Source organism: Notamacropus eugenii, chromosome 4, assembly GCF_028372415.1.
Source record: "Notamacropus eugenii isolate mMacEug1 chromosome 4, mMacEug1.pri_v2, whole genome shotgun sequence".
NCBI lineage: Eukaryota > Metazoa > Chordata > Mammalia > Diprotodontia > Macropodidae > Notamacropus > Notamacropus eugenii.
In genome coordinates, this window is record NC_092875.1 from 462,087,743 (window position 1) to 462,113,040 (window position 25,298).

The 25,298-nt window shown below is 36.4% G+C and overlaps 1 protein-coding gene across 9 annotated transcripts in view; it reads left to right on the forward strand.

The window, feature by feature from the left end:
* SSBP2 (single stranded DNA binding protein 2) overlaps positions 1 to 25,298 on the forward strand; it is a 402,471-nt gene that overhangs the window by 267,455 nt on the left and 109,718 nt on the right. For 7 of the 9 annotated variants that reach the window (XM_072606240.1, XM_072606244.1, XM_072606246.1 and 4 more), the window contains one exon: positions 23,331 to 23,420. The exons of the other annotated variants lie outside the window; for them this stretch is intronic. In XM_072606240.1, coding sequence (XP_072462341.1) covers positions 23,331 to 23,420 — 90 coding nt within the window. The remainder of the gene's footprint in view (positions 1 to 23,330; positions 23,421 to 25,298) is intronic. 9 annotated transcript variants of the gene reach the window in all.

Here is a 25,298-nt window from a genome sequence, read left to right on the forward strand (position 1 = left end):
GTTTGGTCAAACCAACTATCTTTTTTGGTCTTGGAGAACAGACTGGAAACTTACTGGTCTAATTCCCCTTCATTACATCCCTCACCTGTCATATTTCCTGTGGAGAATAAGTGTTGTTAGAGGCACTATGAGGGGTTTGATCTCCTTTGGGATAGATTCATGGTAGTTCCTGGGGTCTTCAGTCAAATCAGTCTTACAGGGTTTAAAAAAAACCCCACAACAATACGCCATTCCTCTGGCTCGACTGGCCTAGGATGTGGCTTTCAGGCCTATTGGAATTTCTTCACTCTGTGGTACTTGCTTCTAACCTTGTATAAAATGCTAGTGGAACTGCCATGTTAGTTGTTAGCTACTTAGGAGGAACGTTTGAAGCGCTAACTAAAGATGCCATAAACATTCTCATTCTACGTTGTTATTTATATGTAAATCATGCTAGTAACGGCCGTGTGAATGCCGGACAGTATATTAGTGCAAGGTGTGCTTTGTGTTTGGTAGATTACATTGACTCTGTTGACATTTTTAGTATGAAGCATTCTAGGACTTGGCCTCTGCTGACACACGTTTTGGCTGCTATACGTTGTTCGAGGGTTAAATGTTGAATCGATGCTTCTTTGGCCAGAATCAGACAAGGCATATAATCTCATTTAGTTGAGTAATCCCAGTAAATGATTTCACAATGAAAGGAGTGACTGTTTTATTGCTTCATTTCCAAAATGGTGTTTAAAATCATGTTAACAGTTATATGCTAGCTGTAACCATATATTAGTACTTGAGCTTGAAAATGAATTCTGTGGTTATCTTACAGTTGTCAAATTCCTATTCAGATAAAATGATACTGGAAATCATTTAGTTTTTCATATGTAATGATAGCAGTTGATTCATTTTCCTCACTCACGGAGAGTCCTTACATGAAGGTTGAATAATTTGCCCCACTTTAGCATTCTTCAAAATTTTCCAAATCTATTTAACAAAAACCAAAAGCAGACCTTAGCTATATCAGCATTTGTCAGTGTGTTTACTTGTTGTTGAGACTTGAAATGATGAATTTGCTAAGCAGCTTCAGTTCCAAGATATTTACCATTCCACCTGTTAACAATACCAAATTTATTTTAGCCTCACAAATACGGTATTTGTAATCATAATAGCTTTGATTATTCAAAAAGTGCAAGAGTCTTACATTCGAATTCCACTTTTACTTAGAGTAGTCAAAGATGGAAATCCATTATTTTTTCTCCTCAATGAAGCAAAAGAGGTGAAGAAGAGGAGGAAAGATTTAAGATAAGGTAGAATAACATGATGGTGAAAAAAGTTAGATATTTGTATAGGCTACAGGAAGGTATGGAACGACGTTCTGGAAATCTGTTAAACATCAGGATGGACACTGAATGGCATCAATTGAATGCTTTTTAAAAATAAAGAAAAATACAAAGTAGTGAGATTGATTTTTTAAAAACTAGTATGACAGAATTTTACATCCAAATGAGTGTTACCTTTCAAAATATTGGTAGGCTGGGCATCTTTGTGTCATTGCTCAAAAACATCCAGAAAACATCTTTTCAGTTTGTCTTTGGATAATATTTACAAGCCAAAAATGAAAATCCATCACATTTCTCTATATATCATATATATATATATATATCTGATCTTTTTAATATCAAACTGTTTATATTCCAATTTATTCATTAGACAGGGCTCCAAATAATTTTCTCTTGTTTACAAAAATGAAATCTACTTTCAAAGGAAAAAGATTTCCACCTGTTTTTAGGGGAAGTTAAGAGGTGTGAATGGAAGTGTCCTTAGGATAAGTCTTTGTCCTCTCTTTTGTTTATTTGTTAACTTCCAATGGATTTCTTTAAAACAAAAATGAATCATGTTGCTGTCAGTCAGAGGCACAAGGAGGAAAGGCTGAAAGACTTTGGGAGCCAATGATCCTGTGATTCTTTATAAGTTAGAATAAAGTGAAGAAGGCAGTGCTCTGTTCTGTTCATGAGATACTTTGCTGGCTTTCATTTCATCCTCCTCTACTCTTAAGGCATTATGAGTATCATACTTTTTTTTTTCTGAATTTACATAATCAGGCTATTATAATCAGACATCCAGAATGTGAAGAGTACATGCCTCGTAATCTTGTACAATCACCTTGAAAGATTGTTGTCCCATTTACCTCCAGAATGCCCAGATAATTTACTAAATATATACTTATAGTGTCATCATGAAAGGTAGATATTAAATAAAACATCAAAGAAAAATAAGAACTAGGAAAAATAAGACATCCGTGTTTAGCATGACCTGTGCACACCAAAAAGTCGTTTTAGATACATTTGAAAAGTGAAAGAAAATTAATGTTGATTTGGAGAAGAATTCAACTAAATGCTCTAATGACTCATGGAACAAAAATTGAACTTTTTAACCTAAGAAATAACGGCATATTTCTGTGTAAATATTTTCGTTAATTCATTCAAAGCTAGCTTCCAAACCCTAATGGGTGTATCGCACTTGAAGTTTTGGCACACAACGATTTCATGAATACCATTTACTTCCTTAGCCCTAGGAAATATAAAGAGTATAAGTAAACTTGAGAAGTCAGTCAGCAAACATTTATGAAGGTCCTATTATGTGCCCGGCACTGTGCAAAACATTAGGGACACAAAGAAACAGTCCCTGCCCCCAAGAAGCTCACAGTCTAATGGAGGAAGATGCTCAGTGGCAGGGGCAAGGGGGAGGATGATGCCATCCCCAGGAGTGCTGTTCAGTCAAGTCCACATCCGCATTGGAATTTTCTTGGCACAAACACTGGAGGGAGAAATTTGCCATTTCCTTCTTCAGGTCATTTGACAGATGAGGAGACTGAGGCAAACAGGGTTAAGTGACTTGCCCAGGGTCATGCACCTAGTTAAGTGCCTGATGCTGGATTTGAACCCAGGTCTTCCTGATTCCAGGTCCAGTGCTTCATCCACTGAGCTACCCATCTGCCCTCTAAATTATATTAATCTTAAAAGAAAAAACAATTTCAAACTTCATGCAGAAAAGGAAAAAAATGATCATTTTGTTTTCTGTGTACCTTACTTGCTCTCTTTCTGTGATCTAGAAATGGTATGGGATATAAAGGAATTGTCTACAGAATTGAATTATGCTTATACACACACACACACACACACACACACACACACGCACACACGCGCACAAACAAAATCTTAAGAGTGGTCCCCAAGAGTGATATTAAGATGAGGGACACTGAAAGAAAAAGACCCACGACTGTGTGCGTGCGTGCATGTGTGCATGCGTGCATATGTGCGTGTGTGTGTGTATGGAAGAGGTGGTTCTCCACTGGTCAGTATGTGAGTAATTAAGATAAATTTAGGAAAACTAAAAAGTTTTTTTTTAATTAAAATGTCTCTGATTTGTTTTTAGTTATATTCTGAAAGTCAGACATTTTTAGGCATAGCCTAACATAGAATAAAATCTTACAGAAAATACCCTAGACAGCTAATTAGCCAGCTCAAGTATAAACTGCCTGTTGGCTCTGAGATTGTCAGTCTCTCGGGCCATCAGTGAGGTGGTACGTACAGTATCAGTTTCTCTCATAATCCCTTTCGGTTCTGAATTGTGAACTTTCTAGGCCCTGGTCCCGCACAGTCAGGTCTAACATATAGTCCCATATATAGTATGAGGCTTCCCTATTCTAACCATGTAAAGTCCAAAATGGCAGCAGATATATGAGGGATAGAGGTAGAGAGAATTCACTTGCCAAACACTTGCACTCAGAATAAGCAATCAGGATCAATAAATTTATATGGCTAGTTATAAATTACAGTATAAACACCGTGTGCTGCTTAGGAAAAAAAATGTTCTAGTCAAATGATTTTTTTTTTATTAAACTGAGAGGTTTGGGTACTTGTTTTTAAAAAGAGAATCCTTAATCTGGGTTCCTTTCTTACATTTTTCTACTTTCTTTGAAAAGGAGAGTGCTGGTAAAAAAAAAACAAAAACCAAAACGCCCAGTTAATTGTGATTCTTAATCAATGTTTACCTTGTGCCATTCCTTCAGCAGTGTCATCTTCTTAGACTCTGTGCCATTTTATAATCTCCCTCTGACCTCAGTACTCGAATGGTCAAGTGTCTTGAATTATTTGGACCTATCATTTAATTTCTCTAGCATTTTGTAGTTGGCTTCGTGAAAAAAAAAAAAAACATCACTAAAACCCGCAAAGCTACATACAGGGTAAGAAATCTTTCAAACTTCCTGTCATTAGTGGTGGTCTGTACCAGTACAGTTTCAAAGTAAGTGGATTTTTTTTTCTAAAATGATCCAATTTTCATAGCAGTCAAATAATTCAAACCCTACACTGCCCCCCCCCCCAGCAAAAGTTATTTACTCTGTATTGATATTCAGAAAGCCTGTTCAGAGGCGGTTCCTCTTTCTAGGTTTTGAGCAAAGCCATATCTGTAACCAAGAAAGAGAGAGAGAGAGGAAGGAAGGAAAGAAGGAAGAGGAAGAAAGCAGAGAAGAAAGGAAAGAAAAGCTACTTCTACAAATGTAATTCCTAAGGAAATAAAGTAAAAACTCATTTCCAGTTCTCTTTCTAGCTCCTGTAATGCATAAAATATTGAGAATGATTAGGGAATAAACTGTTCTAAATAATGATTTTCCTGAATAACTGATGGTTGAACTTTTAATGCCCAAATGGTTTTTGATTCAACTCTTTAAAGAAAGTCTTATAAAATATTATGAAACTACTCTGATTCATAAAAGGGTAGATTTTTTTTTTAATGCTTAAAAATGTGGGGGTTTTTTTTTTGCTATAGATTCTTTTTTTTTACTGAAAGAATATCATTTTATCAGTAGTAAATTTGTGTTTGATACTAAGTTAGAGCTCTTGCTAAGGGAATTAGCTGAGAAATGCTTAGGATGTAAGCTTTACCATTTCATTTAAATTCCAGTTCATTTGAGCTTCACTGTTACAAGTCAAAAGTTGTTTGTAGTGAAGGCTGTTGCTTTAAGAGGTAAATGGAAAATTATTCTGTTCTAATGAGGGAAAAAGATAGTTCTAGAGTTTCATGCTACTGACATTCACAGAGAAGCACCCACATAGCTGTAATCTTTTTCAGCTTCTCCTCCATGACAAAGTAGAAAGAGAAATTCTTCTGGATAACTATTATGTTGTCTTTTCTGTTCCCTACAGACCTTTCCCAGGATAGCTGAGAGAGGGAGAGAAATACTTGTTATACCCTGAAGCTGTCAGAGAAAATAGGGAGCCAAGTAAAATAAGAAAGACAAATCCATAGGGATTGTTCCTGCCAAATTAGTTTGATGAGAAAAAAGAATGAAGACTTTCCTCCTTAAAGTAAGAAGAGTGAGATAGGAGTCATAATAGTTAAGGGTTACTGAGAATGGTACCGTGTTGTACCTGATGTTTATTTCTTATCATCTTGCCCTTTCGGTAATCAGTGAGTACACGTGTAGTATTCGTGCTGTGTTATCTCTGCCATAGTCACCATTACAAAGCTGGTCCGCTTTCAGAGTGCTGACCATTTGCCACCTCTTGGACTGGGAGAGCTTCCCGCTTCCCTTTCTCCTCACTTGACTTTTTTTTCCCTCTGGTTTCTTGCTTTCTATCACTTCTCCCATTCTTCTTGACTTTTGAGGAAAATACTGGCCTTTTAAAAATTGGAGTAGTTTTATCTTTTCAGAGTAAATTAATACCTCGCTCACAGGATGTGATGCAGTCTTGGCTCTTTGGGACCATGTATGTTGGTTTCTGGGTGCTCAGAGAATATTTTTGTTTCTTCCTGGCTGCTTTTGGGTCTGTACTTGTGTTGGGAGTCTAAGTACTCTGGGAAGCAGTTCTCTGGCATTATAGATAATACGGTTCCTGACAGAAACAAAAATGTTTGTTTTAAGTGATATTTTTGTAAGTGTTCATCTATATGCAAAAACAAAAAAATCCTAATCAATAGCCCTGTCTCCTTTAGGTAAGTTGTACGGTTTATGGGAAGTCTTTAGCAAAAATTAAACTTCTATAAGGCTAACTAGTAATCTATAACTGAATATTTGTAAGCTTTTTTATTCTTTATTTTCATACATTGATGGGGATATTCCCTCCAGAAACACATCACAACTTCTCCACTTAAAATCATATGCCATTCTTGCCCATATTTCCCCATAAATTCTCTATAGAGTATTGACTCACTATGCTTAAGAATTTGTTTTTGCTCTTTTGATATCTGGGGAACAACAACATACCACTCAAGGTGTTTGTTTTCTGCTTCTTATTCCTTATACATGACAACCTACATCCTTTTCTCTCCTATGGAAATTTGTCACGAGTAACAATTGAAATGCAGATATTCCCTTCACACATCTTTACATTCCCCTTTGAATTGTTTAAAATTTTAATTCTTTTGAGATCATGGTGTCCCATGATTCGTATACATGTGATGATACCATCAGGAAAATATGTTACAGAGAGAGACTTCTGCAGCAGCAAGCAATTTGGAATCTTTGAAAACCACACTATACAATTTTCCAAATGGAGATCCAGCTTAATCTCCTCTATAAACATAGGGGTCTACTGAATTTCCAGGGCATGCCTCTACAGTGTGATGGAGAACCTCTTGAGATTTGTCAAATCTTGTAATGATTAAGACACTCCTAGTGACACATATAGAAATAAATGATACTACCAAAAGAAATTTTAAAAAAACATTGCTAGGGATTTTGAAGTCTTGGGAGGGAAAATTGAAGACATTAAGGACCCAGGTGGTGTTTTTGATCACTATTGCCAATGGAAGGTAGAAAATTCAGAAGAGAGAGGCAGATTTGCAAAATGAAACAGATGGCTAAGAAGATGGTGTCTGAGAATGGGATTTGGATGTCTGTACTCTAGCTTAAAATCTAGCTAGTAATATGCATTCTTGGCCAGGGCTGGAGTGTACTAACAAGGGCCAGTAAAACATGTGTGTGTGCGCGCACGCATGTGTGTGTGTGTGTGTGTGTGTGTGTGTGTGTGTGTGTGTGTGTATTTCTCTGGAGATTCATAAATCTTCTCAAGAAGGAGTTAAAATGAAAAGCAAGAAGCAGGGGGAAAACTTCCAAGCTCTATAACATAGCAAAAAGAATAGCAGACAAGAGCCTTAGTAATTCAAGGAAGACAAATTCTGAGAAGAGAGGCAATGTGAAGCTTAGGTAATACAAATATACCACATGTAAGTAACATATCAGATAAACTAAGATCCCATCACTAGGGAGTGAGTTGACAGTCAGACTAGATTTCTCCTAGGTATTACAAAGTCATCATGTTTAAAATTAGATCTATTATCTTTCCCTAAAAACCCACACCTCTTTCACATTTACATGTTGAAGCCAGTAGGTGCGTGGGAGAATGGTGGCCCTGGGTTAGAAACCACAGTGCATCATTCTTAATGTCTCACTCTCTCTCATCCTTATACCAAATCAGTTGCTAAGTTTTGTCTTCTTCATGCCATCTCTCATGTACATGTACCCTTCTTCCCATTCATATAACTACCATGCTAGTGTAGGTCTTCACATCTCAACTAATCTATTAAAATAGCCTTAAAAATGATCTCCCAGCTTCATCTCTCCCTACCCTTATCCATTCTTCACTCAGCTGTCAAAGAAGTGACCTTAAAATATAGGCCTAACGATGTCACTACCGTCACCACCATCCTGACCACCACCACCACCACCATCATCATCCCTCCCGTGCTCCCTTTTACTTTTAGGGTCAAATGAAAATGCCTTTGTCCCTTGCAACTCTTTACAACCTGTCGCTGAATGCTTCTCTCTCTCCAGTCTTGTTATACACTATTCCCTGTCCACAAGTAATGTTGTAGAACCATATTGGCTTGCTTCCTATTTCTTATACACAATACTCTATCTCTCATCTCCATGCCTTTGCACTGGCTGTCCCCATGCTCTCCCTCATCTTGGCCTCTTTGAATCCCTGGATTCTTTCAGGACTCAGTTCAAATTCTTTCTTCAGCAAGAGGTCTTCCTTTCCTACTCTCCCCAGCTGCTGATGCCTTCCTACTTAGGGTACCTTTTATCTCCTTTGTATGTATCTTATATGCACCTATTTGTGCGTGTGTTTGTCACCTCATTAGAATGTAAGCTCCTTGAGAGCAGCAACTAGTTTTGCTTTTTCCTCATAAGTACTTAATAAATGTTTGATTAGGGCCCTGAACAATCTGATTACAATCTGCCTTTCCAGGATTATTGCATATTGCTTCCTTTTGTGTATTCTGAACTTTAGCCAAAGTAGACAACTCTAAATTCTTCATACTCACAGCTCTATCCCTTTCTTCTCTATAGTCACTTTACCTGTCCCCCTGTACTTCCTTGGAGTATTCTGCTCAGTCACTTCCATCTTCAGGTAGATTCCTTCTCCTTCTCCAAGGCCCATGTCAGTGCTGCCTCCATTGTGAAGCCTTTGTATAACCTGAGCCAGTCTAGCTCCGAGTGCTCTTCCATCCTCAGATGTTCCTAGAGCGGTGTGTCCACATGTTATTTCAGAGCAAAGACTTCGCTTCTATTTTCATTTCTAGTCCCTGTTGCCTAGAACAGTGCTTTGAACGCAGGTGTCTAATTCATTCATTGAGCTGACTCTATTAAAACTTGTGGGCAAGTGACTTCTCCATGATAAAATTAATTAAAAGAGAGGGGAGCCAGATGTTATCAGAAGAGGTCCCTTGTTTTAGGGAGAGCAGATTCCAAAGAGATCAGCATAGGTGGGCTGCAATGCCTTAATCTGCAAGAAAAGCGAGGACACAAAAGGATAGGAAGTTCCCAACGATTAAATCCAGCAACGACAAACTGAAATCATACTGATAAAAGTGAGAAAAATAGGGGTCTGCTTAAGGAAAACTATGTGGTCATACAAATAAGTACTTAACTCAGGTGTTTAAGACATATACGGCAGATGAAAGCAAGGCAAAGTGTCTGGGTATGAAAATAAAAGAACAGTAGTTATCTAAGAAAATGATCTGGGCAGCGAAGCAGCACAATTAGAGTGCCAGGCCTGGAGACACAAGTATAAAATGGTTGACACCTAGAGAATGGTTTACATAAAAAAGTCCTGAGTTCAAATCCAGCCTCAGACACTTCTACCTGTGTCACCCTGGGCAAATCACTTAACCCTGTTTGTTTCAGTTTTCTCATCTGTAAAATTAGCTGCAGAAGGAAATGGTAAATGAGTCTAGTATCTTTGCCAAAAAAAAAACAAACCAACAACAAAACAAACAAAAAAACACAAATGGAGTTCCCAAAAGTCAAACATGACTGAAAATGATCGAACGACAAAGAATATGGTCAGAAATGCTAAAGTGTAGAATGGGCTGAAGGTGAGAACAAATGCTACCCATGTAACCCTAAGCAAGTAGCATAAACCTCTGCTTGCCTCAGTTTCCTCATCTGTAAAATAGGATAATAAGAGCACCTCCATCTCCCCACCCCCAAGGTTGTTATGAGGATCAAATGAAATAAGAATTCTAAAGCACTTACCACAGTGCCTGTCATGTAGCCAGTGCATGATATATGTTAGCTATCATCATCATCATCATCATCATCATTTATTCACAAATAGAGATCCTGAGGGAGTGTGTTTCAGTAGGTAATAGTAAAGCATGTAGCGCAGCGCCTGGAACGGAGTAAGCACTATATAAATTTTGTTGTTGTTGTTCATTTGTTTCAATCACGTCTGACTCTATGACCTCATGTGAGGTTTTCCATTTCCTTCTCCAATATAAATGTTACTTATTATTATTATTATGTGAACAGGAGAATAAAGGGTAGATAAGATGATAATAGTAGATTAAGGGGAAAAGTCCAGATTTTTTTTGCTTAACTCTTACTTTGCTTCTGTTTTCTTATGTAAGATGAATAATTAGAAAGGATACAAAAATGTTTTACAGAGTTGAAACTCAAGAAGAAGATGGTAAGAAAACAGTTACTGTCATGACTTTCAATTTTCCGGACCCTGACAAAATATCCCCAAAGATTCTAAAAGAATTGGGAGTACTTTTTGCTCAGAAATCTTTAAAATAGGCCAAGGTGGCACAAGACCAAAGAAAAGCAGAAATGCAATTCTTAAAAGAGGGAAGAAGGTAGTCTACGCATCATCAATTTAACTGGGATTCTTGACAAAATTCTAGAACATATCATTAAAGAGATAGTATGTCAGTATTTAGAAAAGGAAGCAATTAACACTAAAAGCAAGTAGAGCTTTATCAAGAACAAGTCATGCCAGAATACGTTCATTTCCATTTTTGGCATGGCAGTTGGATTGGGAGAATTGCTATAGAGACCATATACTTGGACTTTAGCAAAGTATTTTGCAAATATCCTTCTTGACAAGATAAGAGACACAGCTTATGTTCTAGTATAATTAAATGGACTGCATCCTCCTCCCCAGTAGTCATGAATTAGTCTATGTAACTTTGAGAGCAGTCTTAGTATGGAGCCCCAAGGATTTGTCCTTGGTCCTGAGCTGTTAGTTGTCAGACATTTTTATCAAAGCCTTGGTTAAAAACATAAAAAACATGATTGCCAAAATTCTAGATGACATTAAGGTAAGAGGAATGAATAGTTCATTCAGTGACAGTGTCCAACTATAAAGAGATCTTGGTGGACCAGAATAATGACTCAAATCAAATACAATGAAATTTAATGAGTAAATATAAAGTTCTACATGTGGATTTGAAAAATCAATTTCACAAGTACAAAATGGTTGACACCTAGCTAGATAGTAGTTTATATAAAAAAGTCCTGGACAAATTCATTATGAGATAAGAATGTGTAATGACAGTCACAAAAGCTAACGTTGTTTTAGGCTGAATTAAGGGAAGCTTGTTGTCCAGAATGAGGAGGATAATTATTACACTGTAGTCTAACCTTGTTAGGCCATATCTGGAGTATTCTGTTCAGTGGTCTATACTACTTTTGAGGAAGGACATTAACAAGTTGGATCATATCCAGAAGAAGGCAATCAGAATTGTGAGAGAACCAGAGACCATGGCTTAGAAGAATCAATTGAAAGAATCAGGGATGTTTGTTTGGCATGGAGAAGAAAAGATTTTAGAGGGAAATAACTGTCTTCCAAGTATTTGAGGGGTTAGAATGTGGAGAATGGATTCCATCTGACCCAAGAGGCCAGTTCTAGGAGCCATGAGAAGAAGTTGAAGAAAGGTAGATTTAGCCTTGAGGTAAGGACAGACCGTACTATATCTAGCATATCTATATCTATCCATTTAAATATGTATCCATTTAAATATACACGCAACTCTCCATAGTATAATAAGGAACTTTATGAACTTATTTTACTGTAATATTGATAATTTTTCAGCATATTTCAAGGTGATGTTCCTGACATGTCTCAGTGTCCAGTGATCATCCTTTTTGTTGGTTTTCCAATAAGCGTTGTATTATTTCAGAGAACCATGATGTGAATTTGTGAGATTCATGTCTAGGGGGAGATTCATGCACTAGAAACCATCTATTCGTTATAGGGATCTAGTTCAGTTTTATTGGTTCTCAATCCTAATCAATATTACATGCAAACTGTATTGTCTCTGCCTCCATTTCATTATAGATTCTCTAGATAATAAAAGTGGCCCGTGTATACTTCCATCTTGTAGATATTGTCCTCATTTTGAAATGAATAATTAGATTTTGTCTTCTCCTTTAAAAGACTTTATTTCTCTATTCCCCCCTTCATAAAGGCAGGAATTTAGAATCCTAAATGTTCAAAGATACTTTAGATGTCCCCCACTGAGAGCAGACATATCTTCTTCAACACTCCGAACAAATGACTGCCCTCTTCTCAAAGGTTTTCAGTGATAGGGATTTACTCATTTCACAAGGCAGTCCATTCTATGTTAGAAAGCTATTTCTAATACTGAACTGAAATTTGCCTCTTTCCTTTTTCCATAACACATCCCCTAAAGTAGACAACTAACACATACCTCCCTTCCCTGGCTAAGTACAGGTTAAACATCTCCAGTTCCTGAAGCAGTTTCTCATTTAATAATATTTCCAAACCCATCCCCATCTTGGTTTTTGTCTTCTGGAGATGCTAGGTAGAATTGTAAAATCATATTACTTTTAGAGTTAGAGGTACCTTACCCATCATCCAGTCAAATCTCTTCATTTTTACCAATGAGGAAAATGAGACCTGTAGTAAATTCAGGTAGCTGAGCCAAGTGTGATATGTCTTATCCATTCTCTACTTTCTAACCCTTCAAATACTTGAAGACAGTTTTTGCCCCCCAAAATCTTCTTCTCTATGCCAAACAAACTCCATTCTTTCGATTGGTTCTCCTAAGATACAGCCTCTGGTCCTCTCACAATTCTGGTTGCCTTCTGAATATGATCCAATTTGTTAAATTCCCTCCTCAAAGGTGCTAAACTAGCAAACAGAATAATCCCAGGTTCTTAAGCTCTAAATCTAGTGTTCTTTCTTTCTTTTTTTTTTTCTGCACCACACTTGCCAAAGTTTCTTAAAATATAGCTCCTCAAGCTGCATACAGTGTGTATGGGTGTGGTCTGACTAAAGAATATTATGACATTGTTTTGATACCTTTGATACCTTTAATCTAGACATTCTACTTCTATTAATGTAGCCTGAGATTTATTAGTGCTTTGTTTTCAAACAGCTATGACATTTTTAGCTTATATTGTGCCTTTGCCCAACTTAAAATCCCTGCATTCGCTCTGCATAAATTAATTTAAAGATAATCTTACCCATCATAAGCTAGATGAATTGACTTTTTAAAAAAACACCAAAACTTACATGCAAAATATTTATTCCTGTTCAGTTTTATCTAAAATGTCATGCTGAGAAGAATACTAGATTTGGAGTGAGAAGACCCGAGTTAAGAGTCCAGAATATGTTGAAAAGCTACGTGACCGTAGTTTGTATGAGCTTAGCACAGTGCCCAACGTATTTGTTGTTCTGTTGTTTTAGTCGTGTCCAACTCTTCATGACCCCATTTGGGGTTTTCTTGGCAAAGATACTGGAGTGGTTTGCCATTTCCTTCTCCAACTGATTTTACAAATGAGGAAACTGAGGCAAGCAGGATGAAGTGACTTGCCCAAAGTCACACAGCTAATAAGTGACTGAGGTTAGTTTTGAACTCAGGAACCACTGTGCCACCTAGCTGCCTAAGCCTAGCATTGAGTAGGTACTTAATAAATGTTTATTGACTTCTTGTCTGACTGATTATGGCTCAAATCATTTAATCTCTTTAAATCTTAGAAGATCAGAGTCTTTATAGCTGGGTAAGACCTTAAGATAATCCAGTATAGTCCTCTCGTTTTATAGCTAAGGAAAGTTAAGCCTAGAGAGGTTAAGAGATTCTCCCAAGGTCACATTAGGTAAGTATTAGAGCCCTCTTTAGAACCCAGATGCCTTGATTTCAAACCCTGTGTTCTTTTCACTTACACTATGCTGTATAACTCCCCTTAATCTATAAAATTGAAATAATACTCATACTGCCTACGTCATAGGTTTTTAGAGAGGTTTTGTAGTCCAGGCCTGACTCAGGATGCATTAGAGATTGGAATGAAATGAGACATTTGTAGAACATCTAACAATTAATAGAAGGGGATGAGGGTGGAGATAGAGGGTTGTTACTTAGCCAGAACATGGAAAGGATGCACAAGAAAAATATAGCGTCCCTGTCTCTCTTGTTGGCCATGCAAATGAGTTCATGTAGCCTAAGGGAAAATTGTTCTAGTCTCCTCATGGGCCAGCTGTTATTAAGAACCTGAGCCAAATAAGTCTTGAGGGGTCTTTAAAGACTTGTAGAAAAAACTGGCCTAGTCTACATGATAGCTATGACTCCAACAGGAGAAAAGAGCTTTGTAATCCTTAAAATACTATGTACATTAGAATATGTACGAATTGTATACATATAATTATTGCAAGTCTTGGTCCAGCAGTCCAGTCTATCTAAATCTTTTCTAATCCCATACACATTCTATATATGCACATATTTAGTATATCCCATTATTATGTCACTTGTATACTTGGTAAGAATGCCATGTATGTCTTTAACTTTTATGCCATTGCTAAAAATGATGAACAAGGTGGGATTAGTGAGAAGCCCCACGTACAACCCTCAGAGAACTCCTTTCAGCTTAGTCAGCTCCCAAATGAAATACTGTAGCCATATGAATACTGCTCAACACTGCTCTTCTCTAATAAACATTTCTCCACCTTCTCCACAAAAGACAGCATCGTTGCCTAATTCTTTACCGTTCCAATCGTGTCCATTGAACTCCCCTTTTCTACCAGTATAATCACACTATGGAAGGAAAAAGGGGGTTAATTGGACATATTTCGCTAGCGATTTTTGCTGTCACTTAACCTAGTTCTCAGTGAGCCTTACTTCCATTTAGATAAGTCTTCACAAACCATCTGTTTAATGAACTCTTCCAGAATTCTGCCAGAATATGGGTTTGTAGTTTCCAAAATTTACCCTTTTTGCAATCTTAAAAATCACAGAATGTTTTGTCTCATTTCCTTTAATGAATAAGATTAACCGTGGGAACAAATCATAGACTCTTACTCCAATCTTAACTAATAACATTAGCAATTACAAGGATGTTGTCCGTTTTAAGCCCTTGTTACCAAACGCATGTTTATTAAATAATAATGTACACAAATTTATTTTATGCTTTCTTTTTTCCCTTGAAGAATCATTCAGGTTTACTATATGGATAGGAATTTTTTCCCACTTTATCAACAACTATATTTACCCATAGAAGATATGAAGGAAAAGTCAAACAAGTCAACCAGCCTAGACTGATTACAGTAGCCCGCTTCTAGCCTCTCCCATTCTAGTCCATTTCATACATAGCTGCCAACTAGATCCCTAAAGCCCAGTCCTGACTGCCTGTCCACTACTCAGAATGATTGCGTGGCACTCTGTTGCCTCTGGGATAAAGTGTAAAGTAATCTGTTGGGTATTTTGAAGTCCTTCATAATCTGTTCCCATGGGAACTTTCTTTTCCTCCCTGTTTTGCATAACTCTTCCTCATTCACTGGTCTGTTCCTGCCGGACTAGCCGGCTTTGCTTTGTCCAATACAACTTTCCTTATACATAGTCTCTCCTTCATGCCTCCTACCCTTCCTCTTCACTTCTGCCTCTTGGAATCCACCAGCACCCTTTAAGACTGAGCTCAGACACTACTTCTTATGCAAGATGAATCCCCTTACTTTGTATATAATTTGTAGTTACTATCTGTGCATATGCTGAATTTTCCTATACTAGTAGGTATAAGTATAGGGCAGAGAATTTTTCCTGTTTTTTCCCTTTGTATCGTGCCAGTGCATATATTACACAGTACCTTACGTATACAAAGCACTCACTACATGTTTGTGGAATTGTTAAAGTAAACTTAAATAATTTTAAAATTTAGGTCATTTGAGATTTTTTTGAAGAGATTAAACAGGAATCTATATATTTATCTTCTCTTTAAATTAATCAGGAACCCAAGATTATTCAAGAAATATAAAAGGAAAAAAATTCTAGTTCTATGATATGGCATGCCAAGGAAAGATATGGCAGAGGTGGTGGGGTAATGGAACAAAGTTGATAAGACACAGATAAAAACAACAAAGAAAATAAAAGAGAAAATTTCAGGCATGCATGTTAACAGAAAAGTGGACTCAGAGATATGTCCAGAAAAAGCTACATATCAAGAGAAATATGCAAATAGTTAATTTTGTTAATGGTCATTTTTACTTTGCAAAAGCTAGAATATCCTCTAGGTTTAAAAATTCAGTAAGCACTATGAGAAATCTTTTATTTTCTATTTGAATTCATTTTTCCACTTTGGAGATGCAGATCTTCATCAAGTTCCATCTTTACCTCATTTTCATAGCCACAGTTTCCTTGCCCACAATGTAAAAAGTAGCCTCTTTCAATTTTAGAGAAAAATGCCATCTATAGTGGGCTAATAATGTCCCTTTCTTTTGATCTTTCAAAATCTCGCCACCAACAGTTTCAAAGTCATGTTATATAAGTAGTTATCTAAAAGACCAGATATAATTAAACCAAAGTTCACAAATGTGTTATTAGATCTTTTCCAAAGTTAACACTGCACAAATCTGATTTTTTGTCTGTCTAGCCAATACTTTTAAATGCTTTCCATGGGTTCGATATAGTGTAATTTTAAATAATTTTTTATTCTTTTTGACATGCAAATAATTCCCCCCAATTTAGCTGTTGTAAAATTCCAGATTTTCCTATAGTCTTGTGTAAAGAAGAATGTTATGTGATCTGAGAAAGAAAAACTTTTAAATAAAATATTGTCACGATATTTGTAAAGCTTATCATTTGGAAAAATAAAATATAAACCTGTTTAATGATATAAAACACTTAGAAAGTTATATATAAGTTCTTTCAAAGCAAAGATATGCCAATTGAATTAATCTGGTACTAAAAATCAAACAGATGCTTATGATAGTTAATATGATTGCTTCTGCACCTTCTATATCCAGGTTTGGTTAGTAGAAATGTATTCAAGCAAAATTAAACCTAGAAATAGAGCTAAATAATGAGAATTCAACTCTAATCAAGAGTCACAGACATATTACACTAGAAAACTCCATGTGATATAATTCAAATAAAATTAATATTTACTGGTAGTTCTCAGTGTCACAAAATTATTTGTTGTTCTTTCTAGGGTTTAAATAGTTATCAAAAAACCTAAAAGTCACATATCATGAATTAAGCCTTATAGCAGTGTTGATATTAGTACTGTCTTGAAAGACTCATGAACCTCACATAGCACTTTCTTGTAGGTATCTCTTGATTTACCCAAGAGTGTTATTGTGTTATTGTGTATTGTGTATTGCAGTTATTTACGTGTCTGGTTTCTTGCTAGACTATAAGAGCCCCATGAGGACTAAATCTCTATTTGTTTGGTAGACTTTCTATCTTCCTGTGAACTTAACTAAATGTTCTGCATAAATTAATTTTCACAAATCATCTGATACGTTTGACTGATGGAAACTTGTGGGGTGAGATCAGGAAGATGTTAGAAACCTTAAATAAGTTTTCTCCCACAGAAGCACAAAATATGAAAAAAAAATAATCATAGTTTTTTTTTTAATAAGAAACATTTTCATCATAGATAAACGCAAAATTTGGTACCCTTCCTTCTTAAAACCCCAGTGTTGCCCAAACTAAACTTTGATTCCGTTGGACAATTTCAGAGCAGCTTTTATTTTTCATTTGTACAGTATATTCTAAATTGTGTTAATTTTTTCTTGAAATAAATTATCCACTTTAGAGATGTACAGTTCTCATTTTGAAAACTGAAAAGTTTATGTTTTAGGTCTGCATCATCTCATCATTGAACTATTTTAAGAGTCTTCCAACTGATGACCCTACTTCCAATATCTTAACCTCTATACATTTAACAAAATAAACTCCCTAAACTCTGCATTCTACCCCTAACTTCCCTTTTGAGCTTTATTTTACACTATTCATCTTCACATTCTGTATATTCCAGCCAAACATTGACTTGCAATAGTAGTCCATTCTTTTCCTCTGGTTTTGTCTCCCTATCAATTCAAGTGGACCAACCTCTGTCTTTTGTAAAGAACCTCCATTATCATCTGTGGCTATTGAAATTCTCTTCTTTCACAGCTTGCTACTTGTTGCTTTTCCAGAAAGTATTCCCTGAATCTCTTTCAATTAAAGGTAGTCTCTCCTCTTCAACTTTTTGTTAAGTACCTGGTCTGATTTCTCTTTCAATCCTCTCTTTACTTTCTCAGTTTTATCGCATTCAGTTATCTACATATTGTGTCTTTCAGTTACAATTATTAGGGCAGGGATCAAGTCCTTTTCCTAATCTGTGCCCTATGATCTGGCACATAGGTATTTCATATATTTTCTGAATTAAGTCAACAAAGATTATTTTTGTAGGAAGGAAATCATAAAATACAGAATTTAGATAATATTGAAATACCTTTTCTTTCACAGCCTAGTTTGTTTACTCTTATATCATTCATTGATTTATTCAGTGGGTATTTATTAAACATCTTCTAAATGTCAGGAGACATTTTTAAAGGTGTGCTCAGAAATTAAAACATTAAATGACACACTTGGTCATAACCGTATTTAAAGTATGATGAAAAACTCATTGGAAATTGACAGAGGCAGAGGTCTTAGAATCACTAAAAACTCTGAATTGTGCAATGCCTCTAATCATTAGAACCAGAGAATGAAGGTGCAGCAAAGGAGGATATTGATTCTTTAGAATTGAGTAGAAGTGTGAAATATTTAATTTTTCAGAGGGTAAAAATGATTTAAATTGTTATTTTCCATCATTAAAGATTAATATCAATTAGAAGATATAAAAATATTTTAGGAGTGTATCTTAAAAATATCTTGAATCAGCAGAAGTTATGCTGAACAAATAATTTCATGTAGTCTCAAAAAGATTAAAACTGACTATCAGAGTAGTTAATTTCACTTGTCTAAATGTTCTTATATTACTATTGCATGACCATAATTGAAAAGGAGTGGCCAGACACCTAAGAATACTATTTTTAAGCTATCTCTTTGAAATATCAGATCTTTCATGTCAGCCAACGAAATGCTCTTTGTTATAATTTATTCTGAAAATTATATCACACACCTTCTCCTCTCTTTCTGTTCCCCTATTAGCTAACTCCTTGATCTGTGTTTTCATGGATATAGGGACTTCCCAACCCTCTATCTTCTGTACCATATTTTCTCTCTTCAGTAATAACTGCAAGTTCCACATGGCACGCATTGGGCAGCTAAGTATTACCCTTGTGTTGTTATACCTCACAGAAACAAATCTTCTAGCACTGTGTCATAGTTTACCCCAAAAGGTCAATTGGATCTTATAATTATAGAACTTTAGAGCTAGAAGGAACCTTAAAGATTTTTCAAGTCTTACCTCAGTTAGTAAAAAGAATACAGTTTGTCTTCTCATTTTACAGGCAGCTAGGTAGTGCAGTGGATAGAATACTGGCCCTGGAGTCAGGAAGACTCAGCTTCCTGAGTTCAGATATAAGGACCTGAGACCCTAGCTATGTGATCCTGGGTAAGTCACTTAACCCTGTTTGCCTCAGTTTTCTCATCTGTAAAATGAGTTGGAGAAGGAAAAGGCAAACCGCTGCAGTGTCTCTTCCAAGAAGACCCCAAATGGGGTCACAAAGAGTCAGACACGACTGAAACAACTCACCAGCAACAAATTGTGTGCTAGGCACTGTGCTAAGTGATGAGCATGCCAAAAGAGTCAAAAGACAGTCTCTGCCTTCAAGGAACTCACAGTCAATAACAAACTGAGAAATTGAGGTCCAAAGGTCAGAGTCAGCTAGCCTTTATTGAATTCCTACAGTTTATTAAGTGCTAAACTTAGGGAAACAAAGAAAGGCAGAAAACATTTCCCTAATCTAAAGGGGAGACAGCAAGGAAAAAACTGTGTTAGGACAAAGAATGCATAGTGAAAAAAATGGAGATATTCCACTGAGACAAGGCACTAGCAAAGAGATTAGGTGATCTGCTCAAGGTCACGCTGTTGGTCACAGTACTGAGTCATGAGATCAGATCTGATCCCTCATTTTACAGATGAAGAAATTGAGAATCAGGAAAGTTAAATAACTTGGGCATGGCCAGTAGTACATCACTAGTACTGGAACCTTCGTCCTCTGATTTCCCGTTATACTGTACTACACTGGACACGTTATACTTTGGTAAATGTATATAATGTATAACCATCTGAAACAGTAGCTATTTACCTTAGAAACATACTTATTTTTTCCATTTAAAAAGGAGCCAATTTCTTTTTTATTCTCATTTCTCAGAAGTATTTTCCCCTTTCATACTTTTTGATTTCAACAAAAATGTAAACTAGAATTCCGTTTGTTTAGGGGTAGTTTTTTGGCAAGGCTATGAATTTGGCTAGGCGCGATCATAGCTAAATAACATTTCAGATAGCACTGTTTAAATTTGGGGCTACCTTAAGATAGTATTAAAATTCAGTGGCCTTTATACTCAATGATGATTGCATCTTCTGTGGAACATATGTAAAATTTTAAGTATTCATATTAGTATATAGTAAGGAATATACACATACATTATACACATATGCTTAAATGTCATGGTGTTATTATAATAATATAGAATCATATTGGCTGTATGGATGAATATGCTATTATTACAAAAATGATCCTAGATACCTACCATAATTACTCACTTTAAGGTTTGGATTTTTTTTTTCTCCAGAAGTAATAAATTAACATTAATTCATCTTTGGTTTATTTCCTAATTCCTTTTATAATAAACTCTAGTACTTGCATGACTACTGGTGCCAGTTAGGGATGAAGTCTAGAGTTAGAACACTGCTTACTGGGTGAAAAATACAATCAATCCCATCGCTTTGGTCCTTTAGCAGTCTTTCAATCTGCTTTACAGAATGCTTTTGTTTTCTGCAAGTGGAAAGGAACGTCAGGTGTTTTATGAAATCACTGCTCTTTTAAGTGTTTTCATGCAAATCTTCCTAAATCTAGCTTTCGTCTACATCATTCTCCAAATTATATTATCAGCGTCACTTTTAGCAGTGCATTGTTCCCAAGTAGAACCAAGGAGTATACCAGAAAGTAATATAAATAATGACCCTTATAGGCAGAACTTGTGTTCCATTTTGTCTTTACTATGACCTCTGTGACATGATGGTGGCTCAGGTTCAATACAGCCCAAACTGAACTCATCAGTAACTCCTTCCTCCAGATCATTCTCCTTCTGTGGATGATGCCGCCATCCTCTGTCACTGTGTCTTCCCTCTCCCTCTCCCCATCCTCACACGCTACTAGTTGCCAAGTTCTGTTGCTTCTATCTCTGAACTCTTTTATCCATGTCCTCTTTGCTTACATGGTCCTCTCTCATTTGAGCTATTGTAATAACTCCCTTACTGATCTCCCTGCTACCAGACTCTCCCCTCTACAATCAGTCAAACACCCAAGCAAGCATATATTAAGTGCACGTTATGTACCAGGCACTCTACAGAGTGCTGGGGATTAAAATACAAAAAATACTCCCTGCCCTCAAAGAACTTACTTTATGAATTCACATAAATGATAAATGAAATACGTAAGTACAGTCTATATCTAGACTAAACATAGATACTGCAGTACAGAGAGCTTAACATAGCACATAAATGAATTTCTACACTCTCTTGTTCTGACCAATACTCAGATCACTTTTGTACATTGTGTACAAAAAGTTGAACTGCCAGAATTCTGACACTACTGGGAAACAGTCAAATACTTGTTTAAAACAAGCATTGTTGGAATGGAAACTTCATTCTATTTCAAGACAAATTTTCACAACTTTTTGAAATAGATACCTTGTATTTTTGTGAGTTTTTCAGGGGTCTTGTTGCTGCATGTGTTTTAAGATCTGATAATGTATTAAGATTTATTTTCATAAACTCTGAGATTTGATGGCTAAGATTCATTTCTTTCACATTTAGGGTTATTGCACTTGTTTAAGTTCTGGACACTAGTAATGCCTTATGTTGTGCGGGGACAAGGGAGAAGGTAGGAGAAAGAGGAGGGAAGGGGTAGAAAGGTATTTTGGGTTCCATTTAACAGTGTTGTAAATTCTAGCTTTCTTATGTTTATTTTAGGGTATTTTCCCCCTATATCTGTTGTGTGCTCATGCTTCTTCATTCGTACTCCAATGAAAAGTAACTCCATAAATTCTTGTCAAAAGGATAATTAAAATTCACTCCCACTAAGCACTCTGATTCTAAAGTCCAGACCGAGGGTATCTGGAGAAAGTAGAAGCAACCTTCATGCCACTGGTAATAATAATTACACACATTTATAGAGTGCCTCAGGGTTGAAAGAGCATATTCCTTAATGACCTTTCAAGGCTCCATAGTGAAGGTAAAAGGTTCTGTTACCAAACTCCCCCCAGTCTATGCTTCACACAGTTTCTAATACAAACAAGACACAGATAGGAACACATCAGCACCTTGGTCAAAAGTTTTCTGTGCCTTCTGGTAGCTGATATGATCAAACACAAACTTCTCAACCTGGCATTCGAGACTGTACATTAACGTATATTTCCAGCCATATTTCATATCACTCTCTGTGCACTCTGTGTTCCAGCCAAACCCAACTACCTGTTTGTTCCCTGAGTTCACCATGTTGCCCCCTGCCTTCATATATGTATGTGAGCTCTCCCCTTGTGCCTGTAAAGTACAGAGCCTACATCCCAAGCTTTAAGAGTCCTTCTCTTTCTTCTGGGCTCAGGTCAGGTGCCACATCCTTTATGAAGTGCTTTCCCTTTTTTTTAACCACCCCTTTAAAAAGATCTCCCAAACTATGAGTGTTTTCTTTTTCTGCTCAAATTTTCCTGAAGTGTACTTTGTAGCTCTCCTTTGTCTCTTTGACACCCTAACTTTTATGATACTTATTTGGGCATGTTTCATATATTTCCTTCCTGAAATGGAATGTGAACTCCTTGATGGCAGGGACTGTGCTTTATTTAAAATCCTTGCTTAATAGTATCTGACACATATGAAATAAAGATTAAACCTGTGACTTCACTGGGGCAGGACATCCCTAGGGAAGCAACTACTTCACCCAATATTAGTCATTTGTCTGCAACTTCTGGTCTTGGAGAGTTGCCTAAAGCAGTATATGTGATGCAGGCAAGGTCATAAAACTATGTGTCAAGGCCATGAGTCCAACACAAGTCTTCCTGGCTTTGAGGCCAACTGTCTATCTGCACTATCCTCCGGCTTCTAGCTTAAGTAATACTCTTGTACATAGAAGGTACTTAATAAATGCATAGTGAATGCAATGAGAAGCTAAAGCAAACCAAAGAAAAGAATTCTGTTACAGTTCCCAGAATTTTCTTTCTTAACCTCACCATCTTGACAATTCTAATTGCTACTACAACTCTTTTTTTATATTTCTCAGCCTTTCCTTAAAATGGACCATTGACAAAGTAGTGCATTGCTATATTCTCATATATGTGTTTGTGTGTACCTGTTTGATCCAGGCTTTGTGATTTTTAAGAAGTATGAAAAATTGTTTTGTAATTTCAGAAAATTTAAAACTTCCTATTCCAGTCATCTGACCTATACAGTCCCAGACTAAATTACTAATTGACTGAACAAGTTCCTTTGGAATGAGGACATAGACGTACGAGTTGCTGGCCCTGAATGTCCCTTTTTACAGTTCAGTTTCATTGATCTTTGGTTTTGTGCCTTCATTGTAATGACAGAGGCTTTCTTTTCCCTTTATTCTTTTCAGAGTGCTGCAGCAGCTCCCAGCCCAGTGCTAGGAAACATTCCCCCAGGAGATGGCATGCCAGTAGGTCCTGTACCACCTGGGTTCTTTCAGGTACACAAACAAACTGTGATGGCAGGAATGTTAAGTTGGAGAAACTCTTATGTGATTGTGTTTGAGGCTACGCAGGAATATTCTATTTGAAATCTTATGGTCAACATTATGTTATATGCTAGCTTTTGTTTATTCATGGATCTTTGTCCAGTTTATAAATTATCTCTCCTTCAGGTCTTCTTCACCATTTGCTTGTCTTTTGACAAAATAGCTACTGGAAAGGGAAACAGGGGCCACAGTTTTTGTCTTAGTATTTGGTAAAAGTTTGGTGGGAGAGGTTGCTAAAACTAGATTTTGGAATGATATTAGATTCATCTAGCCATACGCTTCCCTTCTTCCTAAGGCAAAGAAAATCCAAATTTCACTGCATTTATAAAGTACAGCCAAGTTTAAGTTAAATTTAAGTTTTTTTCAAGCTCATCTTTGACAGGTGACTGTGGCTCGTCAACTAGAGTGTTAAAAGAAGTATATTAAGTTAGCATTTTAAAATATACATTGTATGTTAATATTTTTAAATTGCATCAGTAGCATTCATTACCACAGTGATTGACACTATTTGTATAATTGTAGCTCCTTAGGGTACTTTAATTTTACAGAAAAAAATGCATTTCTTACCTCTGCCCACTTTTTCTTCCAAATCCTTCCTCCACCCAAAAATACACATGCTATCTAGCATATAATTATTTTCCAAGTAAAATTGATTTTGTGATCTTTGAAAAAAATTGGAGAATCCTTGTATTTTAGCAAATATGGGTTGTTATTATCATGCACTGCAATTAGCAGAATTAATAATGTTACATGTTATTTACAGTGAGTTACATTAGGAGTATGAAAATGACTGTTATTTTAGTGCTTTGTGTTTTCCAAACCTTTAATAATTAATCATTAGATAATCCATATTAACATCATCACAGAATAGATCAATACATTAATAAATTTGAAATTACTGAAATAGAGGCAAGTTACTGTTACTGTTTTGTCTGGACCAGTGATTCCTTTGATGTAATTAATTCCCTCCCAGGAAACTTTCTCTACACAGTGCCAAACTGCCACTGTTCTGCACCTTGGAATTTGGATAGAGTTGCCTGGGTACATGTAGAACTCAAGGGACATTCCCTCACACTTGAACCTAAATCTTTTTTTACTTAAAGGCTTATCCTTTCTATTCACAACTCCAACGCTGCCTCCCAATGTATAGCAATTGAATAAAAAGAGTCATGATTAAAACTCAAAACTAATGATGATTTGTGTGAATAAATCTATGAAGTTATATTCATTTTCCCAAATGATATATGATCGTAAGAAATACCGTATGCTATACATATATATATATATACAATACGCATACATACTATATACTATACATGAGTGAATTAACAGACCTACATGCACACCACTTTCCCACTGTTCAGTTCAGTGTGCTATTTTTTTGTACTGTTTTTAGCATCACAGAGACAGCAGCATATCTGGACAAGAGCATACCTGTAGCAGGGAGCTTACGTTATTCACTGCCTGCCTATCTTCTGTAATTCATAGTTCACTATATATTTTCACTCCTTTTTATTTTTACCTGATGTTCTCAACCCCTTTGCCATAGAGCAGCTATTTTAAGTCATAATTCTTTAAAAGGAATGACTCCTCAGGATGGGTTGCTGTAGGAGGCATGTCAGAAGTCTTTATCAAATTGATCAGGGAATGAAGATATCCCTTTCTGGGGCGGGGCTTGGGGAGAAGTGTACACGGCATTCCTCCCTGTCTCCATTCTGTATTTTATGATAGGAGATATATACCCATTGTTTCAGTTTCTGTATTTTCTGCGGTAGAGGGAACAAAATATTCTCCCCTGGCCTTTTCCAGAGTTCCTCACTCATGCTCTAA